This window comes from Xenopus laevis, chromosome 7S (genome assembly GCF_017654675.1).
Source record: "Xenopus laevis strain J_2021 chromosome 7S, Xenopus_laevis_v10.1, whole genome shotgun sequence".
Taxonomy (NCBI): domain Eukaryota; kingdom Metazoa; phylum Chordata; class Amphibia; order Anura; family Pipidae; genus Xenopus; species Xenopus laevis.
Genome location: NC_054384.1, coordinates 112,430,496 through 112,449,509, shown reverse-complemented (window position 1 = coordinate 112,449,509; position 19,014 = coordinate 112,430,496). Strand labels below are relative to the sequence as shown.

At 42.2% G+C, this 19,014-nt stretch overlaps 3 protein-coding genes across 3 annotated transcripts; all 3 read right to left on the bottom strand.

Moving 5' to 3' along the window:
* Positions 1-1,047: 1,047 nt before the first annotated feature.
* LOC108697275 (polyhomeotic-like protein 2) lies at positions 1,048-7,531 on the bottom strand. The gene is made up of 4 exons (XM_041570665.1): positions 7,486-7,531; positions 2,474-2,660; positions 1,539-1,828; positions 1,048-1,256 (listed from the first exon to the last, which is right to left on the bottom strand). The coding sequence occupies exons 1-4, from the start codon at positions 7,529-7,531 to the stop codon at positions 1,102-1,104; spliced, it is 678 nt and encodes a 225-aa protein (XP_041426599.1). The 3' UTR covers positions 1,048-1,101.
* On the bottom strand, positions 7,347-9,255 carry LOC121396648 (ribosomal protein S6 kinase alpha-5-like). Its single transcript, XM_041571822.1, has 3 exons — positions 8,854-9,255; positions 8,023-8,100; positions 7,347-7,791 (listed from the first exon to the last, which is right to left on the bottom strand). The coding sequence occupies exons 1-3, from the start codon at positions 8,938-8,940 to the stop codon at positions 7,582-7,584; spliced, it is 375 nt and encodes a 124-aa protein (XP_041427756.1). The 5' UTR covers positions 8,941-9,255; the 3' UTR covers positions 7,347-7,581.
* On the bottom strand, positions 9,146-11,599 carry LOC108703104 (serine/threonine-protein kinase N1-like). The gene is made up of 5 exons (XM_041570664.1): positions 10,899-11,599; positions 10,472-10,534; positions 9,902-9,978; positions 9,356-9,498; positions 9,146-9,247 (listed from the first exon to the last, which is right to left on the bottom strand). The coding sequence occupies exons 1-5, from the start codon at positions 11,120-11,122 to the stop codon at positions 9,146-9,148; spliced, it is 609 nt and encodes a 202-aa protein (XP_041426598.1). The 5' UTR covers positions 11,123-11,599.
* Between the last annotated feature and the right edge of the window lie 7,415 nt (positions 11,600-19,014).

Below are 19,014 nucleotides of genomic sequence, written 5' to 3'. Positions count from 1 at the left end.
CTGTGAGGTTGCCGGGAGCTGTAGTTCTGTTAACTGCTTCTGGGGTGAACAGTACAGGGGACACGTGTACCCCAGAGATAAGTTTGTTCAGCCAGTTGCAGGTCGGACGCTGAAAGCACACATCTGATTCGATGGCAGTGTTATCGGAACCAACTCCTAAACACCTGTCCAGGGTAATGTTCTCAGTGCCAGTTACAGAACCAGCTCCTAATCGTGTGTTGGATTCAACAGTATATAACCGGCAGGTCCAATAGAAACAGAATCCCACTCCAGAACCACTTCCTTAGTATCATAAAAAATCAAAACTCCAGTGATACACCCAGAACTGGTTCCTGAGCTTGTTTGGGACAAGTTTATTAGAACCAGTTCTGTAGGGCTGAAATGTCAGGACCTGCTCACGACTCCTCAAATAAAACTTGTATCAGAACCAGCACCTGATAAGCGTCTCATAGGATTTTATCAGAACTGTCTGATGTAAGTGTCTCACAATCACTTCCTTGGGTCTGTTGAACAGAACTGGTTCCTGAGTGTCAGTGGGGTTAGAGCAGCAGCCGGACAGATGGGAACTGGCCCAGTAGGACATGCTAGCGGTACCAGTTCCCTGCAATTTATATCATTCCATTTATTCTGCAAACTGTTTTGGTGTAAGCGGCGCCAGGTCCCGAGATCAGAAACAGATAGAAAAGTGACAGGAGTGTTTAAAGATAATTTAAAGGAACTTTCATTGAAATACAAAAAAACAAAGTTCAAAGTTTTGAGTGAATCGCAGAATTCCTATTGGCTGCAGCCCCTGAGGATCTGACAGTACAAGTCCTGGAATTAGATGAGTGCCCCCTTCCTGGGACCCAAGTATTGCATGTGTGGGAACCACAAGGCTGAGCCTGGCACACATCTGTCCAGTCTGTCTATTGCTAAAGCAAGCCGGGCCTCATCCCACGGGCAGTATGACAGCTAGGAGTCCGACAGCTAGAAGTACAACGGCTAGGAGTAAGACAGCTAGAAGTCCGACATCTAGAAGTACAATGGCTAGGAGTAAGACAGCTAGAAGTCCGACAGCTAGAAGTACAACGGCTAGGAGTAAGACAGCTAGAAGTCCGACAGCTAGGAGTAAGACAGCATGCTGATCCGTGCGTAGAGCCTCAACGCTGGACCCAGTTTAATGTTCATTGCGCTCATGAGATGATCCTCTTTCAGCAGGAGCAAGGCCTGTCCATCAATTTCCTGGGCACGGAACTCTTCTGAGATCTCCTGACACCCTGGGGCAAGAGAAGAAAGGGTTAGGGCAACACTGGGCCAGGAGAAATATTTCACTCTACTCACTGCCCTCCTACTACCAGCGTTCCTTCCAACTGACCTCTTTCATGCCCAAGAGCCTATCCTTGACACTGCTACCCACACTGCCTGGCACTCTTCTGGGGGAAGAGCAATGCATTGTGGGTTATGGGGCTGGAGTTTGCACCCTGACTACTAGTAAATGAGTGCTAGTCCAGCACAGAAAGCAGCTTCTGGCCAACTAGGACTGGGTCGGTGCCACGTACCTGGGACGGAGCAGATAAACTTGTACACATCCTCTACGTTCCATTTGGTGGGGTCGATGGGCAAGAACTCCTGGCTCATATCAATGGGGTCCCGCCTGTGAAGGGTGGGGGGTTCCACCTTGCGCTCCTGTCTGGGCCGGGACAGGGAAGAGCTGGTGGAGACGGGGGACAGGGGCTCCTCATAACTGGAATTGTCTGAGAAGCGGCTGGAGTCTTCTCGGCTGTTACTGAGCTTCAGTGCCGAGGGGTTGGGAATAGGCCCGGGGTTCATTGGGGTGACGGGCAGGCTGCTGGTTAGAAGAAAGTGGGGGACAGGTTACTGCTCTGCTCAGTCCCACAATAATCATTCAGATCTGGCTGCCCTCCTGCACTTTATTCAGTATTGCCTTCCCCTTCCTGCTGCTTAACTACCCTTCCTGAACAACCCTCCCCATATCTACAGATATTTTATATACACAGAATGTGTGTTCAGAATAATAGCAGCGCCACATCACTAACCCGACCAATCACTGGTTTTGGTCGAAATTCTATTTCTATATGGAAAATAATTTACTAGTAGGTGTAGTAGAATCATAGAAACCCAACAGTCATGTCATGCTGCTGACTTTAATTCAAAAGTTGATTGGACAGGGGAAAACATAGAAAGAAGTGTAAAAAATGAGAGACTGCTCAACTAAAATGTTCTCAAATGGCACCAAAACCTGAAAGCTGTGGAAGAAAAGGGCCATTGGAATGGATAGAAGAATAGCCAAAACGATCAACTCCAGGAAGATGAAAGAAGGAGTAAAGTTACCTGTGATACTGTTACAATTAGAAGTGACTGAGTGAAGCCAAGTTATCGCCAGTTGCACCATCACCTCAGCCGGTAGGGATAATGCCATGGAAGGGTGTAGCACCCAGCATTGAAGTGAAGGAAAAATTACAATTCATTCTCTTACCTTTTGGCAAAAGCCATAGAACAGAACCACTTGGAGCGTTTAAATGTGTACTCAAAGTCCACTCGGCCACATAGCTCACACTTCAGTTTTGGGGCATCCCCATCTCCTTTTGATTCAGAAGAACCAGGAAAATAAACGTAGGGTACTTCATACAGATTGGACAGAGCAAGAATCCTGCTTGCGGCTCACTTTCCAAATACATTCTGGGCTGTTCTCTTTCCCATGGTCAGACAGGAACCTCCCCATGGGTAAGTGAATCCAATCTCCCCCAGTACTTACCCAGGTACAGAGCTCTGATTCTCTGTACTTCCTGCTCCTGGGCTGTTCTCTTTCCCATGGTCAGACAGGAACCTCCCCCTGGGTAAGTGAATCTCCCCCAGTACTTACCCAGGTACAGAGCTCTGATTCTCTGTACTTCCTGCTCCTGGGCTGTTCTCTTTCCCATGGTCAGACAGGAACCTCCCCCTGGGTAAGTGAATCTCCCCCAGTACTTACCCAGGTACAGAGCTCTGATTCTCTGTACTTCCTGCTCCTGGGCTGTTCTCTTTCCCATGGTCAGACAGGAACCTCCCCCTGGGTAAGTGAATCTCCCCCAGTACTTACCCAGGTACAGAGCTCTGATTCTCTGTACTTCCTGCTCCTGGGCTGTTCTCTTTCCCATGGTCAGACAGGAACCTCCCCCTGGGTAAGTGAATCCAATCTCCCCCAGTACTTACCCAGGTACAGAGCTCTGATTCCCTGTACTCCCTGCTCCTGGGCTGTTCTCTTTCCCATGGTCAGACAGGCATTTTCAGGCGACTGTTGAAAAGCGCATCGCCTCGTGTGGTTAGCACAGGCGTTTTTACATAGGCGCCCATACAAAACTGTCGCCTGCGCCGGTCGCGGCGACTGTCGCGGCGCTTTGTCGCCGCGACCGCAAACGCGTCGCTATCTCCCCGTGTGGAATAGCCCTTATAGGCAAATTGACCTTTAAGCTGTGAGTCTTAGTTCTCCCAAGAGAAAACTTATTATACAGGGAACTCTAAGTATCACTCATGTATTATAAGGGATAATGTACCCCCTACTGTAAATGATAAGGATATTAGAAGTCACTGAGGGGTTGTTCTGTGACCATATAAAGGCACAAGGCTGCAGGCTGAGTTATACAGGGAACTCTGAGTATCACTCATGTATTATAAGGGATAATGTACCCCCTACTGTAAATGATAAGGATATTAGAAGTCACTGAGGGGTTGTTCTGTGACCATATAAAGGCACAAGGCTGCAGGCTGAGTTATACAGTGAACTCTGAGTATCACTCATGTATTATAAGGGATAATGTACCCCCTACTGTAAATGATAAGGATATTAGAAGTCACTGAGGGGTTGTTCTGTGACCATATAAAGGCACAAGGCTGCAGGCTGAGGGGACTCTGAGTATCACTCATGTATTATAAGGGATAATGTACCCCCTACTGTAAATGATAAGGATATTAGAAGTCACTGAGGGGTTGTTCTGTGACCATATAAAGGCACAAGGCTGCAGGCTGAGTTATACAGGGAACTCTGAGTATCACTCATGTATAAGGGATAATGTACCCCCTACTGTAAAAAGTATATTAGTAGTCACTGAGGGGTTGTTATGTGACATTATAAAGGCAAAAGGCCTGATCCATACTATATGTCCGTGCTGTCCAATTTCTGTGGTACCGAGGGATGGAATTTTTCTGCTCTACATGGTGGAGTGCTGCTGGGAGAGAGAAAGTGCTGCTGGGAGAGAGAAAGGGCTGCTGGGAGAGAGAAAGTGCTGCTGGGAGAGAGAAAGGATTGCTGGGAGAGAGAAAGGGCTTCTGGGAGAGAGGAAGTGCTGCTGGAAGAGAGAAAGGGTTGCTGGGAGAGAGGAAGGGCTTCTGGGAGAGAGAAAGTGCTGCTGGGAGAGAGAAAGGGCTTCTGGGAGAGAGAAAGTGCTGCTGGGAGAGAGGAAGTGCTGCTGGAAGAGAGAAAGGGTTGCTGGGAGAGAGGAAGGGCTTCTGAGAGAGAGAAAGTGCTGCTGGGAGAGAGAAAGGGCTTCTGGGAGAGAGAAAGTGCTGCTGGGAGAGAGGAAGGGCTGCTGGGAGAGAGAAGCAGTAGAGTACAAGCAAATTGTGAATACTCCCAGATTTTCTGTGTGGGAAAGTCTCTTTAGGGTGTGGAAGGAAAGGGAGTCCTCATCAGGGCTCTGAAGCAACTGCCACATAAGTGGGGATTCCCCTCAGCAGTTCAGAGATCATGAGCTGCATTAATTGAGTGAAGTTGCTCCTGGCTGGCAGCTGCCTGTATCACTGTCATCTAAAGGTATAGTGTCCTGCCACATAAATCCATCAACCTTTCCACTGTGTATGTGAGAAGTTCCCAGGGAGGGGAGTTACAGTTCAGCCTGTCCTGACTTTGGGTGGAGGCACAGCCGTTTTCTAGTGTACAAGGTCTCTCCCATATAGCGGAGGCACAGGACTCCTAGAGCGCCACACGCAACTAAATGTTTATTACATCTCATGCAATAGCAGAAGAGGGTTAAACACAAACTAGAGTCATGTGACGTGGGGGCGGAGCAGAGATACAGATATGCCGGGCATCATGGGAAATCCCGCAACAGCCCCAACCCCAGCCCTAAAGCTTCATTTTATATATTTGTTTTATTTGGTAAATACTAAATAATATTCCTGTGTTTCCAAAATGCCACAAAATCAATCATTGCTCTGTGATCTTCTAAACTATTTCACTGTTCAATGTGTTGCCCAATGGATCAAATGGCGTCTTTTACCTTTACGTTAACTTTTATTATGTCAATTGCTCTTTATTTTTTATTGTTTTATTTGCCCTTTTCTTCTGATGCTTTCCAGTATTTAGATGTGTGTGTGGGGGGGTCATCTAAAAAACAAATGCTCTGTAAGGCTACAAATTTATTGTTATTGTTACTTTTTATTCCTCCTCTTTCTATTCAGGTCTCTCCTATTCATATTCCAGTCTCTTGTTCACATCAGTGCATGGTTGCTAGGGGAATTTGGACCGTAGCAACCAGATGGCTGAAATTACAAACTGGAGATCTGCTGAATAAAAAGCTAAGTATGGCATTATGGGGCACATTGAATATATAATCATGTAATGGATAGAAAAGAGGCAAGTGTTTGTAGCAGGGTTTATGTAACAAGTAATATGCCTGAAATAATCAAGTTATTCTTCATATTAAGGACAAATGATGTATTTGACTTAACTGCCCCCCAAAATGTATTCATTGTAATTTGTGTAGACGCTTATTATAATTTGGATTTCAACATAGCCCCCCCCTATTGCTACAGAGAACAATTATATTCTTGATCATTTTCTGCTCCAAACGTGAAGAAAACGTTTCCCGTTTCAGCACAATTGTGTCCCCAGTGTAGAAATTCCTCATTACAAACAAGTGTCTGTGTATTGTGTATATTTATAGTACAACAATAATTGTGCTGTCAGGTTGGTGGATAACGAACCCCTTAATAGAGGATTTGGCTAATTGCCCCGGGGCCAATCCTGGATATGGACAGGGCTGAGTGTTTTTTACTTCACCTTCTCTAACTGAATCCACACACATAGTTGCACCTCAATACTCAAAGTGGCCAGTTCTTTTTATTGTATTTTGGTTTTGCTTCAGCCACTTAGATTAAAACACAGAATGTCACTACGGTGGTGCTGAACTATAGCTTAACCCACATCAATGCTTGTCATTTAGAAAGAGCATGGGCACAAGTGGGGGAGCGATAAAGGTTGCAGAAATGTAAGTTTCAGTTGACATATTTGGGAGATATGGGACTTTCCGAATCAGCAGCATTTTTGGACATAAAAGACTAAGTTTTGTTACAGAAACAAACTAAAAGCCCTCCCCTGTAGCAAATACTTCCTATAGAGAGAACACAACATTTTGAAATATTCTCTGAGCCCAAATGAAGGGTGAAATTCTGTTGCCCTGCCCCCATGTGCTACTGAAATAAGATTATCAGAACTGTATCTCTCTACACATCACTATATATTAGTGGCATAGCTTCCCCCCCAACTAAAATGCCCCTAAATTGATGAATCATAAAATGATACAATACATGGTTATTGCAAAGCAAATGATCTTTATTGAATGTTGAGTATAATAAAAACAATACATACAATAGTATAAATAAAAAGATGCTCTCATAGATAAGAATGTTTAATATAACTTACAGGCATCCCCAAAAGTATTTTATTTGCTTAACCCTTGCTGCAAAGTATAAGCCTGGCAAAAGGGTTAATACCCTCCCCCCACCCACACACCCACCCCTCACCCAGCAGGAGTTTGACTGTTGCCCAGTTGCTTTGGCTCTATGGCCTGGCATTGGACTGGGTTTGGGGGTCATTGCAATGAATCAATAGGCTGGAGAACCTACTGATTTATTGCACCAACCCCCCCACAGCCGACTGTTTGAGAGGCAACTGGGCAGTGATGGTGCCAATCATTAGAGGTAACAGTAGGCTGAGGGGGGATTAGGGAGGGTTTCATAAACAAATACACTTTTGGGGATTATATCAAGTCATATTAGTTTGATCTTTCTCTTCCTATGTCCAAGTCTGTCTTCTAGGTCTGGTCTCCTTCTAAGGTCTTCTTCTAGGCTGATCTTGAACACATCAAAGTTCTACTCTTTGCCTTTATGATCTATCTTTTCTTTTTCTTTCTTTACCTTTATGATCTATCTTTTCTTTTTCTTTCTTTACCTTTATGATCTATCTTTTCTTTTTCTTACTTTACCTTTATGATCTATCTTTTCTTTTTCTTACTTTACCTTTATGATCTATCTTTTCTTTTTCTTTCTTTACCTTTATGATCTATCTTTTCTTTTTCTTACTTTACCTTTATGATCTATCTTTTCTTTTTCTTTCTTTACCTTTATGATCTTTTCTTTCTTTAGACTGATTTGGAAACTTATCTGCCCATATGGGGTGTTGAGATGGGCCTCCACTATCAATATCCGGCCAATCAGGTTTGATTTTACCTTGGCTAGTGGATATGATCTTTGTCCCATCAGTGCCCTTTGCCATTGTTGTAATGAAATCGTTTGGCCCTGCTCATTTGGTCTTCTCAGTCTTATTCAGTCTATTTCTTGTAAAAGTGCAGGACGATGGAAGTTTTCCAGTTCCTTTTCTACAAGGTTGTAATTTGGTCTGTATTCTGGTTCTGACAACACAATCTGTGTTTGACATAAAAAACACAAAAAACCACAGCAACATCCTGGTGTTTTCTCTTGGGGAATGATCGGGGCCCTTATGTGTTTTTTAGAAAGGGCATCAAAGTCCAGTTCCTGTAAAACAGGGTAAAACAAGTTACTCTTCTGCGCCGGTTAAATGATAATTCCCAGCTATAAGTAATAGGAAGCCCACACGACATTAGCCAAATGTTCCACAAGTTCCATGATGGGTTGGGATATGGAGTTCTCATCAATGCCAATAAATAGAATTTTCTCTATCACTTCTATACAATGATTTCTTTATGACGACTGTTGTTGTAAAGATTTGTAATACATAAACTTTACCTTAAAGAATGGACTTTCCTTTAGCTCCTCTGCATCACGTTTACTTCCTAGTCGCTTGTGTGGATCTTTCCTCAAGAGCTAGAAATATATATAAGTATATATCGTTATACACACAGCCTGTCTCTAAGCAGCTCTATACAGTATTTATATCATCAACATTTAATCAATGCTTTTCAGTTAACAGTAAATCAAAAGCAGGATCTGCCCATGTGTTTGTATTGGATTCAGCCAACCTGCTACAGGGCTTCATTGGTCACAAAACACTTTATATAGCGATTATATTTACATATACATTTAAAACCAATGTATTTTATAAAATGAATGTTAGAAAGCAAACAGTTTGAAGGCAGAGTTAACCCTTTCTAGCATGCTAGCTAATGGAAATGCTACAATGTTGGACAGGAATGGAATCTGTTATCCAGAAGGCTTGGGGTCTGGGGTTTTCCAGATAGGGGATCTTTCCATCATTTCATTCACTGTATATTAAGTCTACTAACATTTAAACATTAGACCACCCAATATGGATTCATGCAGTTCAGTTACCATAAAGTTAAAGGTTCTGTTTTCTTATTTCAGATAAAGTAGAAATCATTAAAAAGAACTAACCCAATAAGGGGTTATTTGCATAAAACTGAATCTATGGAAATGGCCTTCTGGTAATTTGTATCTTTCTGGATAATGGGTTCCCATATAAGGGATCTCATAGCTGTACTATCATCCAATTGCTAATGTTTGGTTCCAACATTACTGAGTCCATTTGTGGGCTCATACTCTATCGGTGGGATTATCCCTAAACACAAAAGCCCAGTATCCAAATTGCTGACAACTTACTTTTTGTATTAGACGAGTGGTGTCTTTATCCAGATTTTTGGGATAGATTGGCTTCGTTTCTATGATCCTCTTTATAAGGATTTTCATAGGAAATCCATTAAATGGCACCTGAAAAGGAACAATGGAATTTGATTACAAAGGAAACAATGATTGACACGTTAAGTAATTCAGTTTTAGGGTAGGGTTGGCACCTTTCTGTGGCCCAGGCTCTGGGCAGGGGGAGGAGTCATGATGTCAGAGGGTGGGTCATTGATGTTGAGGGTGGGACGAGAGACATCATGGGGTGGGGCTATTATGTGGTGATCAGCAATTGGCTTCTCACCATGTCAATCAAGGAAGATCCTGACTTGACTGGGAAGGCCTTGTCCAGGTCTAATCCAGACAGGTGGCAACTCTATTTTAGGGTTATTCAGTTTATTAAAACAAGAAGCTGGTCATTCAGTTCCAATGATCCAGCACTATCCATGCAAAACTAAAAATTCTCTTGCAAACAGACACTCACCTTGTTGAGCAGCATTTTATAGATCAATATCCCTAGTGCCCACCAGTCTACAGATTTTGTGTAGAAACGGGATCTGAAAATTTCAGGGGCCATATAGGGAAGAGTTCCACAATCAGTAGTAGCTGTGCCATCATATCCCGCAGCTGAAACAGAGACAAACGTTGCTTTAGCATCATTTCCATATGACATTTCTACCTCTGTGTAATTCATGTTCAGAATCTTCTTGTCTACTAGAAATATTAAGTGATGAATAAATATGAATATTTATGTATTTTCCACTTATTTAGGCTTGTTATGGGCTATGGTTGCCATTTCTACCTTGGCAGTAGTCACAATGTTACTTGCTTACTGCCATAGCCCCCTGTTGTGTTTTATCCCCTAGAAGGGTGAGTACTAGTTAGTGAAGGTCTGACCCATAAATAAATTGGTACATATAAAACTAAACAGTGAGTTGTACCAAGAGTAAGTCCTGCTGTGTGAGCCTCATAAATGATAGGCCCTGGCTCATGTATTTGACCCCCCCCCATACAAAAATCTAAATCTTACTTTTCTTTGCCATGCCAAAATCAGCGATTCTGGCATAACCATCAGAGTCCAGCAAGATATTCGGTGGCTTTATATCTCTGCAATGCAAAAGAACATGATTACTTTAGTACAGGGACACTATTCTATTCTATATACATGTATAAAAGGAGGAGGGGGGGTTTGTTCCCCTTATATTCCTGCCTCATCATGAAGGAAAGGAACAGGTGCCTTTAAAGGGGATGGAAATGGGAGCCACTAGGGGTAGCAGCAATGAGCTGGGGAAAGTCCATTATATTTGGAAGCTTCCAGGTGAAACAAGGGCAGATCAGGGGCGATTCTGGGGCAGCTGTGATTAAATATTAGCATTGGAGCAGGTCAAAGGGGGGCAACATCACTAGTGTAATGAGCACAATAGCACTCGCTGCACTAGCGGAGCTGAATTTCTGGGTTGAAACCTGGAAATTCAGCTCTTAAACATTGAGCCCTTCCCAATAGGAAAGTCTATGGGACTCGCAGCGCTTTATCAACACATGAGAATAAATCATGTTTGCCTTAAGGGCATGTGGCTACTAATATTTCATTCATACTCACCGGTGAATAATATTTCTTTCATGCAGGAACTGTAATCCTAAAACTATACACCCTGAGTAGAATCTACAAAGAAAACACAAAAGGACTGAGTTATTTCCTAAACATAATATTATATATATTAAATATTATATCCATAGTCACTGAGCTCTCTATTTCCAGGGCACAGTTAACCTTTTTAGCACCAGAGGGGACAGACCTGATACTTTCCTCCCAATTACTTTCCCTGCACTCAAATGGGCACAGGGTCACCCTATTAAACATAAAGAACAGATTTCCAATGACTAATGGGTATTAATTAGCCCTAAGAAGCCCCCTATATGCAGCACAGCATTAAATGTTCAGCAGGTCCCATGCATGGGTACAGGACTTAGGGTGCTGCAGAAATCTTACCCTCTAGGAAGGTCCCTAACAGTAGAATGTTACTTACACTGCTGTCTCCTTTGGGAAGGAACTGACATTCAAATAAGTTTTCAAATCACCGCCGGGACAGTAATCCATTGCCAAGCAAAAATGGTCTCTGCTCTGAAATGAGGCATATAGGCCAACGAGGAAAGGGTTCTTCTCTCTTTTAGCCTCTTCAAGAATGGCCTTCTCCAGTTTCAGGCTGAATATTAAACAAAAACAAGAATGTGCCATTAAATTTCTACTCATTGGCTAAATGATTGGCCCTCCATTTAAACTGTATAATGTCCAACTGCTTGGCCCACATACTAATTGTTTTGATCACTGTCAAGTTGGCCTGTGCTTAATTGCCTGAAATCTAAAGAGATTTGCAACAGATACAAAATATCCATATTCATTCCCATTTAACTCACCTCTGAATGCCAACAATTCTTGTTATCTCTTCCTTTTCTATTGTCTTGATGGCAACCTCTTCTCCAGAAGATTTGTGTTGTGCGAGATATACCTGGAGTGATAGAAACAGTGAGGAAAAGTGCATTCAGTAACCTCACATTTGCTCATTTGTATTTTATTTATCTTATTTAAGGACGGATCAACTCACTTTGCCAAAGTTGCCTTTACCCAGTACACTCTGCAGGTAGTAGTCCTCGATGGATGTCCTAGACACTCTGAAAGCACATTGACAAGTGTTAAATACATAAATAATACACAACAGCCAGAGATATTATATGTAAATGATATCCTTATAAACGGTGCGTTCTGATGTCATTTCTGTCACATGACTCACTGAAATGTGTATATTATAATAAATAAAGTAGCCCCAGTTGTAATTACTGGTGGAACTTGTATGTTCTAGTGTAACCTGTGTATTTATCCAAAACATGATGCCTTCTCAAATCTCTGCCTGGCCTTTAATGTGAAATCATCCCGGGCATCTAGTGATAAACTTTATGTAACTTAGTTCCATCACTTGGCCCCTCTGATCCCAGCAGTCTCCTGGGGAACAAATAGTGGGAATGTGCACAGAGGCCAGGGATGACAAACAGAACCATTTTTGGGGGTTCCTTCCTTCTATAAATGATGAATTAAAGCTACAATCCCAAATATGTGTTGTGGGTTGTCTGGCTGTAACAAAAGGGCTTGAAATGCAACCAAAATCCAGGCAGGATTTCTAGCAGAGAAGCTAAAGTCACTGTGGAACAAACCTAGTCTTCTCCTGTCCCTCATCTGCTACAGGAGCTGCTTGGGCATTAGTTGAATTCTCCTCATTCTCACAAGGCTCTTGAGAGTCTGAAAAGAAAAACAGTCTTATTGTTGCTCAGCTTTTAACAAGTACAATCCAGAAGTGAGAGACAGACGGGAATGGCGCCATTCTAAGGACACGTTATTAGGGTAGTCACCGACCCCAACAGCCCAGTTTTATGAACGACTGTCCGGGTCAAAGCTGCCTGTTCGGTTTTCCAAATTAGGAAAACTGGGCAGGATTTATTATGATTGATGTGGTGATTGGCCAATTGCTGATTGCCACGTCATAGCTCCACCCTGATGTCATGATCAGCCCCTACTGTGTCATGGACCCACCCCATTACATTGCAGCTCCACCCCCTGCCCAGAGTTCCATGGGACAGAAGGTGGTAACTAGTGATGTGCGGGTCAGGATTTCCCCACCCCTAACCCGCCCTCCCTGGGCCTGCACCCGACTTCCAGATTGTTTTTTATAGACCCGCTCAACCCCGCCCCACCAATGATGTCACAAAAGGGATGGGGTGAGCAGGAGTATCGTCTATAAAAGACAACGTTGGAAGCCATCATTTTGCCCATGGCGGGTGGAGAGAGCAGGAGAAGAGCTTGATCCGCACCCGCGAGGAAGACTGTGAGGTCGGCCCGAATGCTCCTGGTAAGTTCACGAATGTGTATATATATATATATATACATTCCCAGTACATCGGGCCACCCGATTAAAGGTAATAACTACAGGTATGGGACCCGTTATCCAGAAAGCTTCGAATTACGGAAATGGCCAACTCCTCTAGACTTTAATTTATCTAAATAATCCACATCTTAAAACTGATTACTTTTTTCTGTGTAATAATAAAACAGTAGCTTGAACTTGATCCCAACTAAAACCAGCCTATTGGGTTTATTTCATGTTTATATGATTTTCTAGTAGACTTAAGGTATGAAGATCCAAATTACAGAGAGATCCAATATCTGGAAAACCCCATGTCCCGAGCATTCTGGATAACAGGTCCCGTATCTATATTACATTGGTCCTTTTCAGACTAATATATAAACTGAATAAATACTCATCAAAAACTGTACCTGGAAGAATTTCAGCTTCTCTGATTGGGCTTCTCTCATATTCCTGATTTATTCCACTATATGATTCACTATGTTGTGTTTTAGTGGTTTCTTTTTCCTCTCTGACATTTTCCTTGTTTTCTGCTTCTTCCTTCCCTAATTCCTTAGTGTTGACTATTTTCTCTTCTGTTTTGTTGTTTCCTTCTTTCTTACACTTGTTCTTTTCTACACTATAAGCTTCTTTATCTTCAGGTTTCTCCTTGTGGCTTCCACGAGATTTGATTGGATCAGCGGCACTGCTGCTACTGGAATCCTATGAAAATCAAAATGACTTTTATTTCATCATATCTGATACATTTCTATTCCACACTAAGGATTTCTCTTTATTTTAATCAACAAACTGCTATTTCTATTAAAACAGGGGAGTAAGTAAAGAAATCAAGGGGTTCTGCCCATTTGCTGCCAGGTTTGTCCATATCCCAGATCCATGCACATAGGACTGATTTGTATAAGTTATTTATATGTTATTTATTTCTTGTATAATTAATATAGTGCTTTTTATATAGAACCAATCAGTGCTTGAATTGGGGCGGGATTCGGCGGGATGGCATCCCGCCACTTCTTTTTTTCACTAAATTGCATCCCCTCAGGTGGGATGGTAGAGTTGAGAATTTTTTTTGTTCCGGTTTTTTTTTTAACCTCACATAGCAGTCAAAGTAGCCCGGCTACTCCCACTGCCGCTCTCACTTTCAGTTCCGGGCTGGAACTCCGACGCATATTGGCCACTACACAATGTGATGTAAGAAGGGAACATGGGCGGGCTGGTGAAGTAAGATCTGCGGGCAATGCGGTTCAGCCAGTGCTGCAGCTTCAGGGCCGGCCTTAGGCCAATTTGGCCCCGGCCGCGCCAATCGGGGCCCCGCACCACAGCTGGAACCCAGTATGGCCCCATTTATTTTTAAAATGGACCGGCCCCAACGTGACATCGCTGACTCAAATTTGCGCGCTGACGCAACATCGCCAGTGCGACGCCACTGACGTGGGACCGTTGCCGCACCACCCCTTCCCGCCGTGCAAAGTACAACACTGCAGTCTGCAGGGACAGCAATGAAGTGTCAGGCAAGTGCTTGGGTGTTTGCGTGCGTGTTTCTGTTATCTAAGGATTGTGACCTACTATTAATTTGATGAAATTGAACGGAATAGTGATGTATGTGCTGGGGGTAAAGAGTGAACAGGACTAAATGTGTGAGGGTGTATGTAGTGTGATGAAAGTAGTGTGTAGAACTAAAATGTACATGTGAGTTTAGGTAGTGCAAATAGTGAATGAAAGGTGAACTGCAACTGACATGAATGCTGTGGTGAATCGCTGTGAGTGGAAAGTGTGTAGCCACATTGTGTGGAGACTTCTTATGTGTTGTCACTATGTACAAGTGGGGAAATGTGTTACTATGGCTGTGTGGTGTGAAGTGACATTTGTGAATGTTGGAATGGAAATGAAGTTATGTGTGTGATTTATGTGACACTTCCTGATAGTGGATGTCATGTGCAACCTATACTGTGGGGTTGGTGTCATAGCATGGGATGTCTCATGTTATGTGTGAACACCATATATGAAGAAGAGAGTTTGTGTTGTTCGTGTAAATGTGATGTGGAAAACAGACAAGTGCTGTGAATGTGTGCTAGGATCAAAGGTGGAAATTAAGTGTGCGTTACTATATGGGTTGATGAGTGAACGTAGACTGTGATATATGATGTGCTCAATGTGCATGTGCCGTACAGAGACTGGTGTGGTTACCCTATTGAATGGTTCAATCAAATGTGTGATATCCCTTGGGATTAAAACTAAACGAAAAGGGATGAAATGTCATGTGATATGTGTAGCAAGATGGACCTCGTGTTGACAGCAGTTCAGGCGGCTGTGATGCCACCCACCCCCCGAATCTTCTCTTTCCTTAGTGTTATGGCTCCGCCGTTGTCCCAGTGCTGCCCAGTGTGATCCAAACATGGAAGAATTGCATCGGGAAACACTACTACCGCTACCCTGAATATCCCCAGGACCAGCCCTCCTAGTCCTGGACTCGCCTGCTCCAGCTCCCGTTCTCCTCCCAGCCCAGGACTCCAGGAATCTTCAGGTCGAACAGGGAGCAAATGGATCCGGTTGAATGTTGGCGGCACGTACTTCCTGAGCACCAAACAGACCATTTGTGGGGATCCCAAATCCTTGTTATACCGCCTGTGCCAGGAGGACCAGGAACTGGATTCGGACAAGGTGACGCCACCCCCTTTTACGCCAAATATCTGCAGTATATATATGTGTGTGTGTGGGGTGCAGTCGTGCTTGTGTCACTAGGCATTGGCCCCATTCTACCCTCACTCTGTGTATGTGTCTCTCATCGGTACCAGTGATAGGCAGGCAACACTCGACCTCTAGTATTACCAATAGCTTTACTAGATCTTTGATACTGGGGCTCATTTATCAACGCTGGGCAAATTTGCCCATGGGCAGGTAACTATAACAACAACCAATCAGCGATAAGCTTTTTAAAGCCAGCTGCAAGTAGAATAATGAATGCAGCAGTCTGATTGGTTGCCATGGGTTACTGCTCATGGGCAAATTTGCCGAGTGTTGATTAATGACCTCTGTCCTACCCTGCTGTGGGTTCTGGGTATTCTGCACTGCTGGGTGATGTTGTGATGCTGATTCAGTTAATGACTATAAGAGGGACTTGGATGATTTCTTGGACAGACATAATACAAAGGCTATTGTGATACTAAACTCTATAGTTAGTATAGGTATGGGTATATAGAATTTAATTAAAAGTAGGGAGGGGTGTGTGTATGGGGCTGGGTTTTCATTTGGAGGGGTTGGACTTGATGGACTTTGTCTTTTTTCAACCCAATTTAACTATGTAACTATTTAATTGTAAAAAATTAGGGTCATTCTATTTCTTGCAATATTAAAAAACATATTTTTCATAAACATGGAAATAGAAAAATAACTGGTAGCGAGACTTATTTAAAAGTGGGTGGGGCCTACAATTGTGGGTGGGGCCTACAATTGTGGGTGGGGCCTAAATATTTTTGCCATGGCACATATACCATCCCTGCACCTTTTTCAACCCAATTCAAGCACTGGAACCAATTAAAGTTGTGTTATATTTTCCCTGTGGAGTGTTTGGAAGACATTACGGGTCTAGGGGTGGCCAAGCCCAAAATCCAGGCCTGATTACAGTGAAAGGGCAAAATAAGCAACAAAAGATTCTTTTCTGCTACAAACAATGTGTTCCTGATGCATTTTCTCCTTCAGTTATTAGACTAAACAAGGTATTAGTAACGTTACCGTTGTGCGGCCTTTGCAGCAGTTCAATGCTCTGCGAAGTCTTCGAAACATTTTCTGTAACATAAAGTATAGAATTATATAATATAGAGATATAGAAATATATCACAGACTTTATGTAACGTCAGACTTTATTTTACTTTGGAAATAATGTACATTTAGGGGCATATTTATCAAGGTCAAATATAGAGTTTATGGCAGTTAATAAAAACTCCCATGAACTCCCATAAACTCAAAATTAAAAAAAAAACGGCCAATCGAAATGTATTAAAAAAAATCAGATGTTTTAATTTTGGGTGAATAGGACCGACCCCTAAACTCAAATAAAATTTGAATCGAATTTGACCAAATTTGATTGATTTGATTTTTAAAAGTTCACCAAATTACTCCAAATTGATTGCAGGATTCCCCCCCATAGGCTAAAATACCAATTCGGCAGGTTTTTGATGGTGAATAGAATTTAAATTTGAATTCTTAAAGGGACAGTACATGATAAATTTTGAAATTCGAATTTGAAATCTTTTTTTAAACTCAAATTGAATTTGGACTATTCCCTAGTTGAATTACTCAAAAATAAACTCAAAATTCAAATTTAAAAATTTTAATTATCGAATAGACTCTTGATTATTTTTGAATTCCAGACTTAGAGGCAAGTTTTAGTTGTATAAAAACCAGTTGTACTGCCCAACAGAGTCTTAGTGTAGGTTGACAATCCTCAGAAGGGCTACTAAATGGCCAATCACAACACTTATTTGGCACCCCAAGACCATTTTCCATGCTTGTGATGCTCCCCAACTTCTTTACTTCTGAATGTTGCTCACGGGTTCAAAAGGTTGGGGATCCCCTAAACCAGAAGTGAGCCCAAGCCTAAAGCCAAACACACTGGGGCTCATTTATTAACACGGGGCCATTTTGCTCATGGGCAGTAACCTATGGCAACCAACCAAATTGTTGCATTCATTGTTCAACTTGCAGCTGGCTGAACAAAAGTCAATCACTGATTGGTTGCTATGGGTTACTGCCCACGGGCAAATGTGTCCAGTGTTGATAAATGAGCCCCAGTGAGTTGATTTTGCATTTAGCAACACTGTTTTATCTCTCCAGAGAGAAATGCTTCTGTTTGGTAAATCAGTGCTGATGTTGGTAAATTTGGGATAAATATAGTCGGTCTGGATTGTAATAGTAGGAATAGGAGTCAAGAAGAGACATTTCAGGAAAGAAAATATTTTGCTAGATAAAGCTCTTTACTTACAGATTGTTGTAAATATCGAAACAAGATGGAAATCTGTTCTCGGATACAAAAAAACTAAAATGCTATTAGCACTGCTCAGATGCGAGATGCAACCTGTGCAGAAGCTAAATAGCAAATGATACAAGAGTGGGACTGAACAATCTAAGCTTGATTTTTCACCATTATGACATCACTGACAGTTTTTTTAACCATTATGACATCGCTGCTTTGACCATTATGACATCACTTCCTGCTTTTTGTCCATTGTGACATCGCTGATTTTGACCATTATGACATCACTTCCTGCTTTTTGTCCATTATGACATCACTTCCTGCTTGTTTGACCATTATGACATCACTTCCTGCTTGGCTGATGCCTGGGATTGAAATGGAAATACATTGTTGTCCTGGGCTCTAATGACATGTGATAAGATTCAGTCTTGTAAACAGATTTATTCCTAATGTGAATAGATTTAATATAAAAGCCAATCAGTTTGTCTGGCTGTGCCATGAATAAAATAACTGAAGTCAAATAGGAATGAAACAGAGTATTAAGCACCGCTCAATAAAACACGAAATTTAGCAAAACGCATTGAAGTCAATGGGCATTTTTACGCGTGCGACAAATCTTCTTGCTACACATGCATTAAAGTCAATGGGTGTTTTTTCTTATGGCGACTTTTTTCTCCGAATGCATTAAAGTCAATGGGTGTTTTTTCTTATGGCGACTTTTTTCTCCGAATGCATTAAAGTCAATGGGAGTTTTTTCTTATGGCGACTTTTTTCTCCGAATGCATTAAAGTCAATGGGTGTTTTTTCTTATGGTGACTTTTTTTCAAATGCATTAAAGTCAATGGGTGTTTTTTCTTCTGGCGACTTTTTTCTCCGAATGCATTAAAGTCAATGGGTGTTTTTTCTTAAGGCGACTTTTTTCTCCGAATGCATTAAAGTCAATGGGTGTTTTTTCTTATGGCGACTTTTTTCTCCGAATGCATTAAAGTCAATGGGTGTTTTTTCTTATGGCGACTTTTTTCTCCGAATGCATTAAAGTCAATGGGTGTTTTTTCTTATGGCGACTTTTTTCTCCGAATGCATTAAAGTCAATTGCAATTTTTTCTTCTGGCGACTTTTTTCTCCGAATGCATTAAAGTCAATGGGTGTTTTTTCTTAAGGCGACTTTTTTCTCCGAATGCATTAAAGTCAATGGGTGTTTTTTCTTATGGCGACTTTTTTCTCCGAATGCATTAAAGTCAATGGGTGTTTTTTCTTATG